This window comes from Agelaius tricolor, unplaced genomic scaffold (assembly GCF_023055355.1).
Source record: "Agelaius tricolor isolate 1412-34295 unplaced genomic scaffold, bAgeTri1.0.p SCAF_37, whole genome shotgun sequence".
Taxonomy (NCBI): Eukaryota; Metazoa; Chordata; class Aves; order Passeriformes; family Icteridae; genus Agelaius; species Agelaius tricolor.
Window position 1 is genome coordinate 3,757,640 of NW_027269297.1, and position 15,397 is coordinate 3,773,036.

Sequence of the window (15,397 nt, forward strand, 5' to 3'; positions counted from 1 at the left end):
GGGGTGCACCACACTTGCAGCACTGGCCTTGCCCACAGAAACTCCTCCATAAAAGAAGAAAACTAGTAAAATGAAAATTAAAGCAGCTGGAAGAGGTCACAGGCTTGGAGGCAGCAGGAAAATGGGTGTAGAGATCAGAAATATGGCCCAAGGATCTAAACCCTGCAGTGGGCAGGGGGCCCTGAAATTAAAGTGAGAGGCTGCAAGTGGAGAAGGGGAAATGGGGCTGGGGTTGGGACACAGGAGGAGCCCCATGGGCCCTGACCTTGGAGCCAGCCCCTCCTGCAGCCCCGGACAGGGAAGAATAAAAGAAGATCATAAAATAATCTGCTCCATGGTAGGCAGGATCCCCACAGGGGGGTTCAGCAGCCCCTGGCAGGGGTGCAGAATCCAGCCCTGGAGGGTCATTCCCAGACCAAAAGATCTTTTTTCCAAGCATGGATTTGCTCTTTTACAGTGTGATCTCCCAGCTCCACGGCCCCATCAGCTCTGCATTGGGCTGGTGGGTGGATTTTTTCCTTTACATCACCCACCTTGTGCTGATCTGCCCTGAATTGCTGCTGCTGATCTGTGGGCTCCCCCTGAAGCATCACCCCTCCTAAATCCTAAATCCAGTGTAAATTCCCTGCATTCATTCTTGGGGCCATCAAACCAGATCCCTCACTCTTTTAAATCTCATTCTTAGCAAAACTTTCCAGCCTCTGTGAGCAGCTCTAACACGTCCTGAATAACCCAAACAGTTTATCCTGGCCTGGGGAATGTCCCCCGCAGGGACACCGCATCCTGCCTGGGTGATCATCACCCTTCCAAACAGTTTATAAATAGACCAAGGTAAATGAGGGGAGTGCTCTGGCTCAGGATTTTTATCTCATTTCTTGTTTTCAAGCCATTCAAGGAGTGCTGGGTCAGATGATCACTCCTAAAACTCAAGTTGAATCTGCTGCTTCTTTCTCCTCCAGTTGAGCTCTGTCCCTACCTCACTAAAACAGTAAAAAAAAGAGGTAAAAGTTAAGAAAAATGGGTTTGGCATTCCAAAGGGAAGGCCATGGCCCTGCCATGAGGCACCATCCAGGCCCAGCAGCAGGCAGTGGGAGAGGGCAGGGACCAGCACTGCTGCACCTGGGAAGTTGTGGTTCACACCCCTTTGGAAAACAGAAGGGGTAGATCTGGGAAAAAAATGGAAAATTTGGGAAATAATATGGAAAATATGGAGAGCAGTGAGTGCCTGCAGCACTCCTCCTGTCACCAACAGTGTCCCACCACCAGCATCCCCCAGGGCCATCGATACCACTTCGTGTCACAAGTGGTGGCTGGAGAAATTCACTGTAACCCCTTCCCAAGGTCCCCAGCAGGGTCTGTGTCATCCGCCAAGGGCTCTGTAAAAAACACCCAAAAACCTGGAGCCATTCCCAAGCATCCAAGGAGGAAAGAAGTGTCCAAGGCCAGGCTGGACAGGGTTTGGAGCAACCCTGGGCTAGTGGAAGGTGTCCCTGCCCATGGAAGGGGGTGGAATGAGATGAGCTTTAAGGTCCTTTCCAACCCAGGCCATTCTGGGAGTCTATGGTTCTGTCATTTTATGTGCATTTTTGAGCTATAAATGTGTCTGTCTTTCTTTCATTATTCCTTCCTTTCTTTTTGTCTTTTTCTTTCTTCCTCATTCTTTCTTTCTTCCTCTTTCTTTCTTTCTTTTCTTCCTTCCTTTCTTTTTGTCTCTTTCTTTCTTCCTCATTCTTTCTTCCTTTCCTTTCCTCTCCTTTCCTTTCCTCTCCTCTCCTCTCCTCTCCTCTCCTCTCCTCTCCTCTCCTCTCCTCTCCTCTCCTCTGGACTGGGAGGGACAGCCCTGGACAGGGACTGCCCTGGCCAGCAGACACAGCTCCAGCCTGAAGCAACAGGGCTGCACAGCAAGTGGCACAGGGAACAGCACAAAGCCCTTTCCCCCCGCCCCCAGCTTCCTCTGTTCACTCTGAACAAAATCACATTTCCAGCTTGTTTCAATTAACTTTAAGACTTTTATATTCCATGAAGGCTGAGGCAGTCATTAAACCCGAATTTTTCCTGTTGTAACACTTTGAAACAACCACACCACAGCTCAGCTGGTGGCTCTGGCTCTGCCAGGCCAGGACCTCCCATGGGCAGAGGTGACTCCAGGTCCCCTCAGTGGTGGCATTGCTCATCCTCTGGCTCAGCATGGACAAACTCATCACACCCCACAGGCCCAGCCCTTGGGGCAGCATGAGGGAGCTGGGAAAAGTCAGGATGGGAGTGATGCCCATCCCCTGCCCTTCCAGGGCACAGCCATGGCTTTGGGAAGGGCAGGGAGTGTCCTCATCCCACCCCAGAGTCTGGGGATGCTGCTGGGATGGGGTACAGGACACCCTCACTGCCCCACAGCCCTGGCACTGGGGGTGAGGAAGCACCACAGAGCAATAAATCCACCTGCACAACACGTAAATAAATCAATATTTTTGCATCCATGAGCAAAGCAGACGCAGCCAAGGCCCTGAGTCACCCTGGGCCATGTCCCAGCAGTGGCTCTGGGGTGAGTGGGGACAGCCCTGCTGCCAGCTCTGCTCCCAATGGCAGCTGCTTTGATCTCCCCACATCAGAAGGAGCCTTTTCCCTGCCCTGTCACAGCCACAGCACACCCAGACACTCCATGGGACAGGGCTGGCACACCCCAGACACTCTGTGGGATGGGGCTGGCACACCCTGGGCGGGCAGGACTGACCCCACTGACCCTCCCTGCCAGCCCTTCCATGTGCTCAGGGTTCTTTCATGAAAAAATATAAAGAAAAAAGTGGAGAGAGGTCAGAGCAGAGAGAGAGAAGGAAAGGGAAAAGCTCCTTGGGCACTCAGGCATGGATGTCCATCCTTTCCCTGCTGATGCCATCATGGATTTGCTGCCCTTTGGGGTTTTTTGGCTTTACCTGAAGTAATCACAGACTGGGGTTTATTCAGTTATCACCAAATCCTCTTTAGCACAAGGAACCTTCACAACAGGATGCACCAGGTTCCCAGTGGCACAGCCCTGGCAGCCTGGAGCACAGTGGCCCAGGGGATGAAAAAATTGTGCTTTATCCCCAGAGGAAAACACCAAGTGCCCAAGGGGGACAGAACTGCTGCACCCTGCTGCCTGCAGCTGCAGGAGGGATGCCCCAGGCACTCGTGGGCTTTAGGCACTGGAGATCAAGGGTCAGTGTTAAACGGGGTGATTTCTGTGTTCCACAGGTCTCTCACACACCTGCATGGAAGGCCACACTCACAGCTGCTCCTGTCTTACCTGTGGCTCTATTAAGGCTCAGTTCCAGCTGCCACAGCACTCACAGGCTGGGACTGAAGATTCAGCAGAGGAGGAGAAAGACTCCTTGAGCTGAGGAAACTCATTGGGTGCTTCACAGGAAACATCTTTTTAGTAAAAGCCAGATTTTCCCAGCATATTCCTCCTGATGAGCAAAACCCATGTGGAAAGCAGGAGTGAGAGAGCCTGAACACCCTGGAGGGGGGATGTGATGCAATCCTGAAGCTGCTCCCTGGCTGGGTGGGGGGCACAGTGTTTAACCAGGAGCTCTGGGATTATCCCATCCCATTTCCTTGTGTGTTGCCACAGCTCTGAAGCTCCCCAGGACTGACCCCAAGGGCAGCCCTATGGTGGTGGGGCACAGACCTGTGCCAGGGCAAAGCAATCCCAGCAGGGCCTGGATAACCCACTGGATCTCCTCCAGCCTGCCCTGAAGAACTGCTGCATCTCATCCCTCTCAAGCATTCTTCATCCCACAATAAAATTATTCCACACAATTTACCAGTCCCAAATAAGAGCACCCTGGAGTTGTTCCCTCCCTGTCAGAGACAGCACCAAGCCTTGGTTTTGGGCAGGATCTCACTCATCACATCCAGCAGCAAGACACTGCTTTAGCCACACACAGAGCCCCAGACAGCAGCTGGAGCCAGCAGCCCCCTCCCAAAACCTCCTGGGCTTGCACATGGAGACCCAAGGAAGGGGGGACAGTGCCTGACAGACTGGGGAGTTTCCTGCCTGCCCTTCCAGTGTGGGGAGGGGCCAAGAGGAAAGAAAAGAGTTGGCACCATTGGAAAAAGGAGCCTACTGTTATTTATTAACCAGGGAGGTGGGCCCAGGCACTCATGTAGGGGAGGAAGGAATGTGGAGAGCAGGCCCAGACATTGTGGGGTGTCCAGGCTGCTGCTGAGCTGCCCCCATGTAGAAGCTCATGGGGGAAGGGGGCACAGCAAAGCCCCAGGGCAGAGAACCCCCAGCAGGACACTGAGAGCTGGTGGCACTCTGGAGCAGGGCTCAGGCACAGCAGGAGTGCCCAGGGGGCAGGGACACTGCCAGATCAGTTGCAGTTCTTAGGCAGGCGATAGACCCCCCCTGAGTAGATGAGCTGCTGGTCCCGGACCTTCTTCTGCAGGAATCCCTGCAGCTCCTGGAGATCGATCTCAGTGACCACAGGGCCGGTCATCACAAACATCTTGAGCATGCTGTGGATCCTCTCCAGGGACAGGCTCTCCAGGTTGGTCAGCATGGCCTGGATGTACGTCCAGAACAGCTGCAGAGGGACACAGGCCACAGTGAGTGACTGACACTACAGCATACAGCAAACAGCCCAGAAACAGGGCTGGGATCCCCAAAAGGCAGGGATGCAGCTGGCACTAAGCTCTGCTCTCAGCCATGGGGTCTCTAAACAAGGCATATCCAGGAACAGCAGCAAAGTGCTGGGACACAGAGCTAGACAGAGGGATCTGGCACACATCTGTGCAGCACACTCATGACCCTCTGTGGATGAACACCAGCATGACAACGCTGTGTTGCACAACACACAGGCACAATGTGACTCACAGGCAGGAAAGGCACTGGAAATGTCCAGGAACCACAACAGAGAGAAGGCAGAGATCCAGCTGTTAGTGCTGGGTCAGTCTTTTGGGCAGTCAGAAGTGCCAAAAAAGTGTTGCTCGGGTGCATCCAAACAAGTTATGACTATTTCCAAAAATGAAATCATGTCTCGGACTTTTTTTCTTTTTTTAAACTGAAAAAAAAAGCAATTTGGAGATTTCCAAAAGGTTCCCTGACTCAGCAGCTGGGCACTTGTCTGGAGGGAAGGCTGTGATCCAGCACCAAGAGATTAACCACGAGATACCCACTTCAAAACCCAAATGTTTGTGCTGGACTCAGCCACTGGCAGTGGAAAATGTGAATCCATAGTGCAAACTGAATCCATCATCTTGATCAGATTCCCCAAACCCACAATACAGGATGTTTGCATCACCACAGGGACAGGTACCTGCAGCTCCTCCTCCTTCTGGTCAGCCTGTGAGGCCATGGCAGAGTCCCCCTCCTCATCACTGTCAATCAGAACAACCTTCTCCACCTGGTCCTTCTGCTCCTCCTCGATGACAGTGAAGGTGCCCTCGGGCTCTTCCCGCAGGACTCCCTGCTGCAGCCACAGTGTCATCTTCCTCTTCAGTGAAGTCACAGGCACCTTGAGCACTTCACTCAGCTCTGTCAGCGTCCAGGTGCCTGCAGAGACCATGGAGAACAGAGAGGAGATGGAGAACAGGACACTTCCCACACCCAAGCCTGCCAGGATTTGGTGGGAAGCTGGGTAAGGCAAGGAGGCACTGCCAGGAACAAGGCTGCAGAGCTGGGGCCCTCCTGGGCGCTGGAGACCCTGTGGGAGATCCAAACCCATGCACCACACCTTGTTCCTCCTGCCAGAGCTCTCAGAGCCTCCAGCAGCCCAAGGAACGTGGCTTTCCCACCCGTGGAAGCACAGACAGGGCTTCACAGCACTCACTCTTGGTCTGGAAGTGCAGGATGATGGCAGCGTGCACAGGAGACACGGACAGGGAGAGCGTGCGATCAGCCAGCTCCACGTCCAGGCTCACCAGCCCCAGGTGGTACTTCCAGTTCAGGGTCCTCATGGCCTGGGAAAAGGAGGCAGCAGCTGCTCACAGCACATCTCCCAGCAGGAACCACTAAGTGCTGGGTTATTGCAAACCCCACTGTAACCAAGCAGCAGCTGAAGGGGACTGCATAAAGCTTTCATAAGGAGGGTTAAGGTGGCCTCACCTTTAATTTCTCATACTTCTTGGAATATGCTTCCATGGCTTCCTTGACCTGCTCTGGAAGCTCCAGCTTCTCCTCTTTGAGTGGTGGCCAGAACTCACTGGACAGGATAATGGCCACGAGGCTGAAGGGAGGCCTCTCCTCCTCAGGGAGCTTCTCCTCCTCATCCCGAATGTTGGCGTTAATGCGCCGTGAGTCGGCCATGTCCTGCAACAGAGGCACAGAGCTGAGCTGGCTCCTTCCCTCCAGAGCCAGGGCCAACCATCAGTGAGGGGGAGGCTTAAACAAGGTGAACAGCTTTCTCTCTAAATGATGATGGGGACACTGGAAAGGACACGACTGTCACCCTGATTTTTTAAGATTTTCTAAGCCTTCTGATGTTTACATTCTTGTAGCAAACGTTCTCACACGCTTTTCTGTAAATAACTTATTGTTTTGCATTCTTTTATGGAAGAAGAGAAATTTGATAGACTGTTGGTTTGTCCAGTGTCATTGGAGAGGTGGCACTGTCACCCTCCAATCCACTGTCACTTTTAGAAAACTATAAGTGTTAGAGTCAGAAATAAACTTTCCCTTTTCTTCACCTTAAGAGCAGCAGTGTGTGTGCTGCGTTGTTTCCTGTCCTATAGTGACACAGGATCGTGTGTCTACTTGGAAGTCTGCTACATACCCAGAAAGATTTGTGGGAGGTTAGAGGAAGGAGTTACAACTCAACACTGCCTTCACTGGGGGCCCTCCACACCTGTGTTCTCCTAAAGAATCAAACTCCAGAGTCCCAAGCCCAGCTCCTCAGTGTCGGGATACTGCAGGAAGGACAGTACAGACAGCAGCACCAGAGCAACCATTCCCCAGAGCTGATAATCCAACCCACAGGGCTTAAAAACAGACATGATTTGAATGCACTTCTGCCTGTCACAAATCAGCCCCTTACTGGCATTTTGGAACCCCCACTTTCCTAAAAGACCCTTTTGGGGTCACTCCTCAAGTTCTTCCCCTTCCTCAATGGGCTCAAACACCCAGCACTTAAATTAAAAAAAATAAAAGGAGTTACTTTTAACATGACTTCACAGTAGTGCATCTGAGCTTCACCAAACCTCAGCTTCAGCAGCTCCACGTTACGGATTTCCCTGGAAAGAGACACAGCAGGTCAGGGACAGGGCCCTTGCATGGACAAACCTGGCTTGGCCTCCACCCCTCACCACACAGCCAAAGAAACAAGGTCCCTGGCACAAGGTGCTCCTCCTTGCAAGGCACAGTATCTGCCCAGGATGGCTCCTGGTACCCAAGGGAGGAACAGTCATCTCCTCTAGGCCAGCAGCTTTTTGAAGACAGAATGGTTCAGGCTGGAAGGGACCACTGGAGCTCATCCAGACCCACCTCCCTGCTCAAGCAGGGTCCCCTGGAGCAGTCATTCAGGGTTGTGTCCAGATGGGTTTGGAATATCTCCAGGAAGGAGACCCCACAGACTCTCTGGGTTCCTGTTCCATTACTCAGTCACCTCACAGCAAAGAAGTTCTTCCTCATGTTCAGGTGGAACTTTCTGTGTTTCAGAAACACACATCTTCCATCCCTTCCATCTGGGGGGCCAACACAACATGTGGGATGGTGTCAGTGCTCCAAATTCCTACAAGCTGCTCTACAGCACAAACCAAGGGCAGGACTGAGCATGGAATTCTAGAGGCAAACTCAAAGCTGCAAAGCAAATAGCCAAAGGCACTCCTGACTCCACAAACAGCCATTGACAGGACTGAGTGTCTGAAGGCTCTACCCTTCAGACAGCAGGTAGAAGTAAACTCAGGTGATTTGGCCATGGAAGGCCTGGCTCTGGGCCCGGGGGCCTCACCTCTCAGCACTGTAGTTGAACTGGTGCAGCAGGCGGTCAGCCAGCAGCGTGCGGTACTCGTTGATGAACAGGTCCTTGCTGCCGTAGATGCTCACCAGGAGGCTGATGATGTCTGAGGAGCGACGCTTGGAGCTCGATTTCCCTGGTGGAATCCAGCAGACAACAGTGTGAGATTAACAGGGACCTGCCCCAGCCCAGCTCCAGAGGACAGCAAATGAGCTGCTCAAGGCTACAGCCCAGCAGGGAAAGCAGCCGGCTGCCAGGACTGCTGGGCTGGGCATCTCACCTGGATCTGCATCCACTGGGTCAGGAACCCAGTCCCCTGGCTCTGAGATGTCATCATCACTCTCCTGGCCGTTCTCCAGGGTCACTGGGTCAGCTTTGGAGAGCTCATTTGCCAGGTCCCCCGAGCCCTCAGCATCCCCGGTGAGACCGGCCACGATCTGCCGCACCGTGTCCTCCCGGGTCCTGGAGCCAGGGGGAAGGGGAACAGTGAGTGAGGGGAGGGGAGGGGAAGGGGATGTGTCAGACTGCCCCACACGCCTCCTACCTCAGATACTTCCTGATGGGCTCACAGGCAACCTCCAGGATCACCATGGAAGGGTCCAGCTCCCGCAGGGCCTTGATGGCCGAGATATACAGAGTGATGATGTCGGAGGTGTTGACTCCTGCAGGAGAGGAGCAGAGGGAGTCAGAGCCCTGCAGCACAGAATAATGGCTTGGATAGAAGGGGTTTGGATGGTCCAAACTCTCTGTTCTAGCTGTGGTGTGGGAGAAGGAGGGCTTGCTGCCCTGCTGCCCAAGGCAATGGGACAGATCAGATCCATGTGCCTCAGTTTTGAGCATGAATGGAGGCTCAGAGCTGAGCCCTAACAGTGCAAAGAAGCCTTTGCCTACCTGGACCAAAGATAAATTTTGTGCTCCTGACCACAGTGTAAAAATGAGGCCAAAGGGGGCTGGGATGCCATCAGCTGCTGCTGCCCTGCCCACTTGAACACAAATAATGTGTGATGGGCCTGGTGACTGCCCCTCACTCCTCAAAGAGGAAACCAAACCAGCTCCAAGTAGATCCCCACTCGTACCCAGGCTCCTCACAGTGTCAGGACACAGACAAGGATGTAAAACCCACCAGGGTGCAGAAGTCTCATTTCCAGAGCACTTTTCAGGGAGCTGAGCAGCTGCTGCCTCTGGTTAGTCCTTTCCAGGCAGAACTTGAGGTCCTCCACAGCAGGCTTTGACTCTGGGAAATCTGCAAACCAAGCAGTGATCAGGAGCAGTGCCAGGCTCTGAGGGGAGGCAGGGGGAGGCAGTGTGGCACACCAGAGAGCTCTGTGACCCCCCCAGTCCCAGCCCAAGGGTGAAGCACCTCGGATGATGCTGAAGAGCTCCTCGATGCGCATGCTGGCGTAGATGCGGTAGAAGAACCTCTGGACGTGGCAGCGCCAGCGTTTCAGGGTGCTGCTGGCTTCTGGGGAGGACTGTGCCAAGGGGCCATCCTGCAGGAACACCCTGCTCAGCCACCCAATCACCTTCTCTATCCACTGCACAAGAAGGAGAAACAGATGTGAACACAGAGCTGGATGCACATCCCAACCCAGCCCTGGCAGCCACCAGAGCCGCAGAAAGGGCAGCTGGACCAGGAGAGCATCACCCCCAGCTGCTCCTCAAATGTGTCCCAGCCTGGGCTATAGCTGGGGAAAGCCCAGCTGAAAGAACTGGAACTTTAACTAAAGATACAGGATATGGACTGTGCAGCTGGGTGTGAGAAGATAAGGAGTGACCATGGACTGTGTGCAGGCACTGGGCTCCAAAAAGGACAGAGTTTGCTCCAAAACCTGCAGCCTATTTCATTCTTGCAGAGTTTCATCCCATTCTATACCTGCAAAACTGTCCCATTCATAAGAAAATGAGCAAGTTGCCCATTACACCATCCTGGGCCCAAAATTTCTATGGTTCCTGAAATCAGTGAAAAGCAAACAAGATATCCCAAGAAGTCACAGACACCCAACACAACTCAGGCATTTGAAATCCAAACACCAGTCTCATCACTTAATAATAAAATAAAAACCTGAGCAGAGAGCATAAAAAGGTTATTTTTTAATATTTGAGCTTTAGTGAGAATTATGTAATTGCCAAATTTCAAATGTACCCAATTACAATATCCAGATGTTTAAAATAACTGCCCTTTTCCCCCCTCATCAATTAGCAAATACATGCTGCTTCCTGGGATAGTATTTGAGTACCAATATGCTACAAGATATTCTACTACTAGATATTAGTAATTTTTTTTATACATTCTCACAGCCTGAAACAAAAATGCTAGGTCAAGGTTTGGTTTGCTGATGTTTATTTTTAATTACTCGACTGAGGAAACATTGAGGAAATGCACAAGTTTTGCCAGGACAAACCTGAGTACTCCAAACACCTGGGAAAAACTGTGCAGAAGCTGATAAAGAATTCCCCTAAAGGACAAGAAGACAGGACTATAACTGATGCAAAGCAACATGATTTTAAGGAATTATTATCAAACCAACCCATTCTTCCCCCAAGTTTATCTTCCCTGAGTGCTCCTGTTACAGCCTGATTGTGACCTGACACTCCAGGCAGCTGCTGCTGTGCTGGCAAAGAGGCTTTGCCTTCAGCACCTGTAATTTTCAGTGAGCTGTTTCTCAGGCTTCTCTATTTAACCTTTAGATTTCCAGGCCTGTGTTTTTGGTTTTTTTTCCTTAAAATTATCTCTTCCTAATCCTGATACCCTCCAATATTCTATGGCCAAACAAGAGGTAGAAGCAAGGGCAGCATCTGAGGAGCAGAATGCAGTTGTGTTTTCTGTGGTGCCCTGAAAATATCCTTAAACAATCTCCAGGCCATCCAAAAGCATTTCACACGAGGTGCAGTGAAGAAAGTGTTGCACAACAACCAAAAGGAAGTAAACACAAAAAGATTCCTGATGTTTGCAGCAACAAAAACAGTTGGCATGGCAAAGAGTGAGGGATCCAGGGTGTCTGGATTGCATGGGAGCCTGGCTGTGGGCCTGGTTCTCCAGCACAGGCAAATGCAAGGTCATGGGCAAGGAGCACTGAGCTCAGGATTGTGCCCTGGAGGAGCCCTAACCTGGAGAAGAATTTTATTTTAAAGTCATGGTGGGTAAACAGCTCAACGCAAACTTAGTTGAAACAGTAGCAAAGCAACTGGACAGCTGCAAAGAAAGATTGTAATTTTGTGTGGCCAGTGGTGAGATCAATACCAGAATATCCTCTCTCATCCTTGCTTCCAGTTTTAGAGAGGAATTGGAAAGAGGACTGGAAACAGCCATAGAAATTCTAATTATGGGCTCACCTACACAGAGGGAGGACCCTCTGCAGGCCAGGTGGCACTTGTTGATCTTGTGGTTTGTAAACTGGAACCACAGAAATTCCCTCATTACTACAGACATCGTGAGGTGAAATGTGACAGTGCTTCACACACAGGTCAGAGCAAACCTTCCCCTCCAGCATCAGCCAAAATGGGGAGTTTCAGCCACCTCTCCTGCCTGACCTGGTGGAATTCATAGCCCTGGACCAGGTGTTTGAAGTTGGAATCTGCTTTTAGCCTGAGCTGCTAAAAACCAACAAGCTGCACACCTTTATCACTCCCTACAACTCCCTGAAAGGTGCCTGTGCTCAGCTGGGGCTGGGCTCTTTCTCCAGGCAGCACTGACACAACCAGAGCACACAGCCTCAAGCTGTGCCAAGGGAAATTCAGGTTGGATATTAGGGAGAAGTTTTTTACAGAAAGAGAGATAAAGTTCTGGAATGGCTGCCCAGGGAGGTGGTGGAGTCCCCATGCCTGGGTGTGTTTAACAAAGCCTGGATGTGGCACTGGGTGCCAGGGTTGAGTTGAGGTGTTGGGGCTTGGTTGGACTCAATGATCTTTAAGGTTGTCACTGTCATATTTTCTGAAAAATCCCTTTGCCAGGATTTCTTCTCCTGGGAAACTGAGAAGCCTCAGAGAAAAATGAAAATAATAATTATCTGATTGCTTCTCCTGTGTTTTCTGCTTTGGAATGTGGTCTGGAGATTGTTTACCAACTGGTCATTGTTTGATTGGTTTCATGTGAATTGTTTTGACTTAATGACCAGTCATGGTCCAGCTGTACTGGGACTATGGAAGCAGTCACAAGTTTTCATTATCATTCTTGTTAAACCTTCTGTCTGTATCCTTTCTCTATTCTATAGTATAGTTTTAGTATAGCGTTCTTTAATATAATGTAAGTACATAAAATAATAAATTAACCTTCTAAGAACATGGAGTCAGATTCTCAATTCCTCCTTCATCCTGGGGACCCCAAATATACCACAAATGGTGACCTCAGACATTGGCTGTAGCCCAAGCTGAAGAACAGACCCACATAATAAAGTCTCTTCCAAGCCAGTGATTCTGTGAATTCTGTGATGTCCCAAGGAGGAGCCTCACAGCCCCCACAGCAGCCTCACCTCCTGGAACTCGTTGAGGAAGGAGTGCTCGTACTCCCCGCGGCAGCGCTGCTCCATCCTCTCCTCGATCATCCTGTGCAGGATGGTGGTGACAGCCTCAGCACTCACCCTCTCCAGCAAGTTCAGCCGGCGGCTGCGGGCACAGGGACACGGCAGGAGCGTGGGGGAGCAAAGGCAGCAGCAAATCAAGAAAATCTTATACCTGAAGGCACCACCCTCCCTGTACGTTCCACAGAGGCACATGCTCGGGCCACATGCTCTGACAGCACACACAGATGCACTACACAGGTAACACATGGCACTGCTGCTATCCCATCTTCCTTACAGACATTTAAAGCCACCAAAAGCTTTTTCATTTAGAAGAGTTTCATAGAATCAGAGACTGGTTTGGGTTGGAAGAGACCTTAAAGATCATCTAGTCCAAACCCCTGACATGGGCAGGGACACCTTGCACTGGTTTGCTTCTTTGTGGTCAGAGGCCTCAGAGCAAGAGGAGTATGTTCTCATATCCAGGGAGGGGAACTTTCTGTCTAAAGATCTGCTCTTCTTCAACCACTAGTTGAAAGCAGAAAGTCCATGTTGAGTTCTCTACCCACCACCATGACACAGCCTGACCTCACACAGCTCCTCCTGTTCTCAGAGATCAATAAAACCTGCTGCTGCTCCCATCCACATCCCCCATTGCTCCAAGTGACAGCCACCACCCTGTGAGATACCTACAGAATGTCATTGAGCTGCTGGAACTGCTCCATGGCTTCAGGGCACCAGCACTGCTCCCTCTTGCTGCTGCAGCCTGCACAGAGCTGGCCCTCGCCTCCGCCCTCCTCTGGGTCACTCTCCTGCTCGGTCTCACTCATGCTGCACTCACACTCGTTCGTTCCATCCTCTCCTTTCTTCCACTGCCGCATGTATATCCTGAAGGTGCGGCTGTAGAACTGCTGGATCATCTCCTGGAAGGATTTGGTTGTGGAGAAGAAGAGGATAGCTTTGAACATGGTGTAGACCTTCTCCTGCAGCGTCTGAGCGCCTGTGCCCAGGAGCAGGCCTGCCTTGGTCCACTGCTCCAGGAGCTCCAGGCTGTTCAGGTAGGGCTCCAGGCGGCATTTGAGCAGACTGAAGGCGTCCAGGAGCAGCGCAGCACACTGGGGCTCCTCGGCCGTGTTCTCATACTGGCCAATGCAGTTCCAGAACTCGGGGGCGATATTCGCCTGCAGGTCAGTCTGCAGCACCTCGATGAACCACTCCTCCACGATGGAGTGCAAGTCGTAGCACTGCAGCACGTCCAGGGCTGCACGGAGCTCGGCATCCTGCAGCGGCCCGGCAGCTTCGGGCCTCGGGGCTGCCTGGAAAGCAGGGGGGACACGAGTTAAGCATTTGATGGAGCACACAGGGACTCTGCTGTCAAACTGCCCTGGGAGGATGCTGCTCCTCCATGGCGATCTGCCGGGGTCTGAGCCCACCGCTGGATGCCCAGCGCTCCCTGCCAGGGCTCACACCCGCACACAGCACTGCCGTTCTGCAGGTGGCTGCTGCAGGACACAGGTGCTGTGGAAATGCTGCGAGTCCCCCGTGGCTGCTCAGCTCCCTCAGACGGAGCGGGAGCAAAGCCACAGCACGGCCGGGCAAGCTGCGGCCCTTTGGTCCCGCTCCTGGTTGGGGTGACAGAGACAGGGCGGCTGGGCCCGCGGCCCTTCCCTGACAGCCCCCAGCAGACACCGTCCCCGCACACCCAGGAGCCCTTCCCGTCCTCCCCGCCCCGGCCGTTCCTCCCCCAGCCCCCACCTATCCTCCCTCAGCCCCGGCCGTTTTCCCCCGGCAGCCCCGGCCGTTCCTCCCTCAGCTCCGGCCATTTCCCCCCGGCCCCGGCAGCCCCGGCCGTTCCTCCCTCAGCTCCGGCCATTTCCCCCCGGCCCCGGCAGCTCCCACCCCGCCCCGCGGACCCAGAGCCGGAGAGGCCCGGCCGGGGAGGAGCCGAGGCCGGAGCATCCCGGGGGCGGCGGGTCGGGCCTGCCCCGGGCCCGGCAGAGCGCAGCGGTCCCCGCTCACCAGCCCCAGCGCGGCGGGCGGCACCAGCGCGGTGCTGAGCGTGTGCCAGGCGGCCGAGAGCTCCATTCGGGCCGCAGGAAGGGGCGGAGCGGCGCCGGCCGCAGCGATGAGCGGCACCGGAGCCGCGCTGCGGGGGCACCACGCGGCGCTGCAGGAGGGTGAGCGGGGCCGGGGGCCGAGCGGGGCCGGGCAGGGGCAGGGGCCAGGGCCGGGCCCGTCTGACGGTGCCGCCCCGCAGGGCTTTCGGAGCTCCGCGCCCGGCGGGAAGAACTGAACGGGCGGATCCAGGCCGAGGAGGCGGAGCGGGGCCGGCTGCAGGCGCGGATCGCGACGCTCTCCCGGCGCTTGTCCGACACCAGCGAGAGCCTGGCAGGGCTCCGCTCCACCCGAGCCCACATCGACCGCACCATCGCCGAGATGGACCTGGCCTCCGGGGAGGTACTGCCAGCGAGAGACATCGCCTTGAGCAGCTTCCCCGTGAGGGGAGGAGGAGGGACGGCATTGATCTCTGACCAGGGACTGGGCCCGAGGGAATCACTGAGTCAGAATAACCTGAGGTGGACAAGGATCCCCCAGCCCAGCCCCTGTCCCTGCCCAGCAACCCCAGCCTGGGCATCCCTGGCAGCGCTGCCCAAAGGCTCCTGGAGCTCTGGCAGCCTCGGGGCCGTGCCCATTCCCTGGGGAGCCTGGGCAGTGCCAGCACCCTCTGGGGGAAGAACCTTGCCCTGAGCTCCAGCCTGACGGTGTGTCAGGGGAGGTTTGGGATATATATATATATATGTGTGTGTGTGTGTGTATGTGTGAACTCGGTCTGTATTTACCTGAAGGTCGGTTGGGAGCACCTCGATGAATCACCACTCCTCCCTGCAGCCAAAACAACTTCCCAGGCCCGGGATGCAGCTCTGGCACACAGACCCATTCATGAGAGGGCTGGGTTGGGGGTCGATTTGG

The 15,397-nt window shown here is 53.7% G+C and overlaps 1 protein-coding gene across 1 annotated transcript; it reads right to left on the minus strand.

The window, feature by feature from the left end:
* Positions 1–4,085: 4,085 nt before the first annotated feature.
* Positions 4,086–14,871, minus strand: ANAPC2 (anaphase promoting complex subunit 2). Its single transcript, XM_071453676.1, is given in 14 exon segments — positions 4,086–4,565; positions 5,298–5,533; positions 5,811–5,940; positions 6,086–6,289; positions 7,134–7,209; positions 7,926–8,067; positions 8,212–8,393; positions 8,476–8,593; positions 9,055–9,174; positions 9,292–9,466; positions 12,401–12,533; positions 13,121–13,743; positions 14,447–14,541; positions 14,544–14,871. Coding segments are annotated over 14 exon segments (2,760 nt in total). The 5' UTR covers positions 14,857–14,871; the 3' UTR covers positions 4,086–4,352.
* Positions 14,872–15,397: the final 526 nt, after the last annotated feature.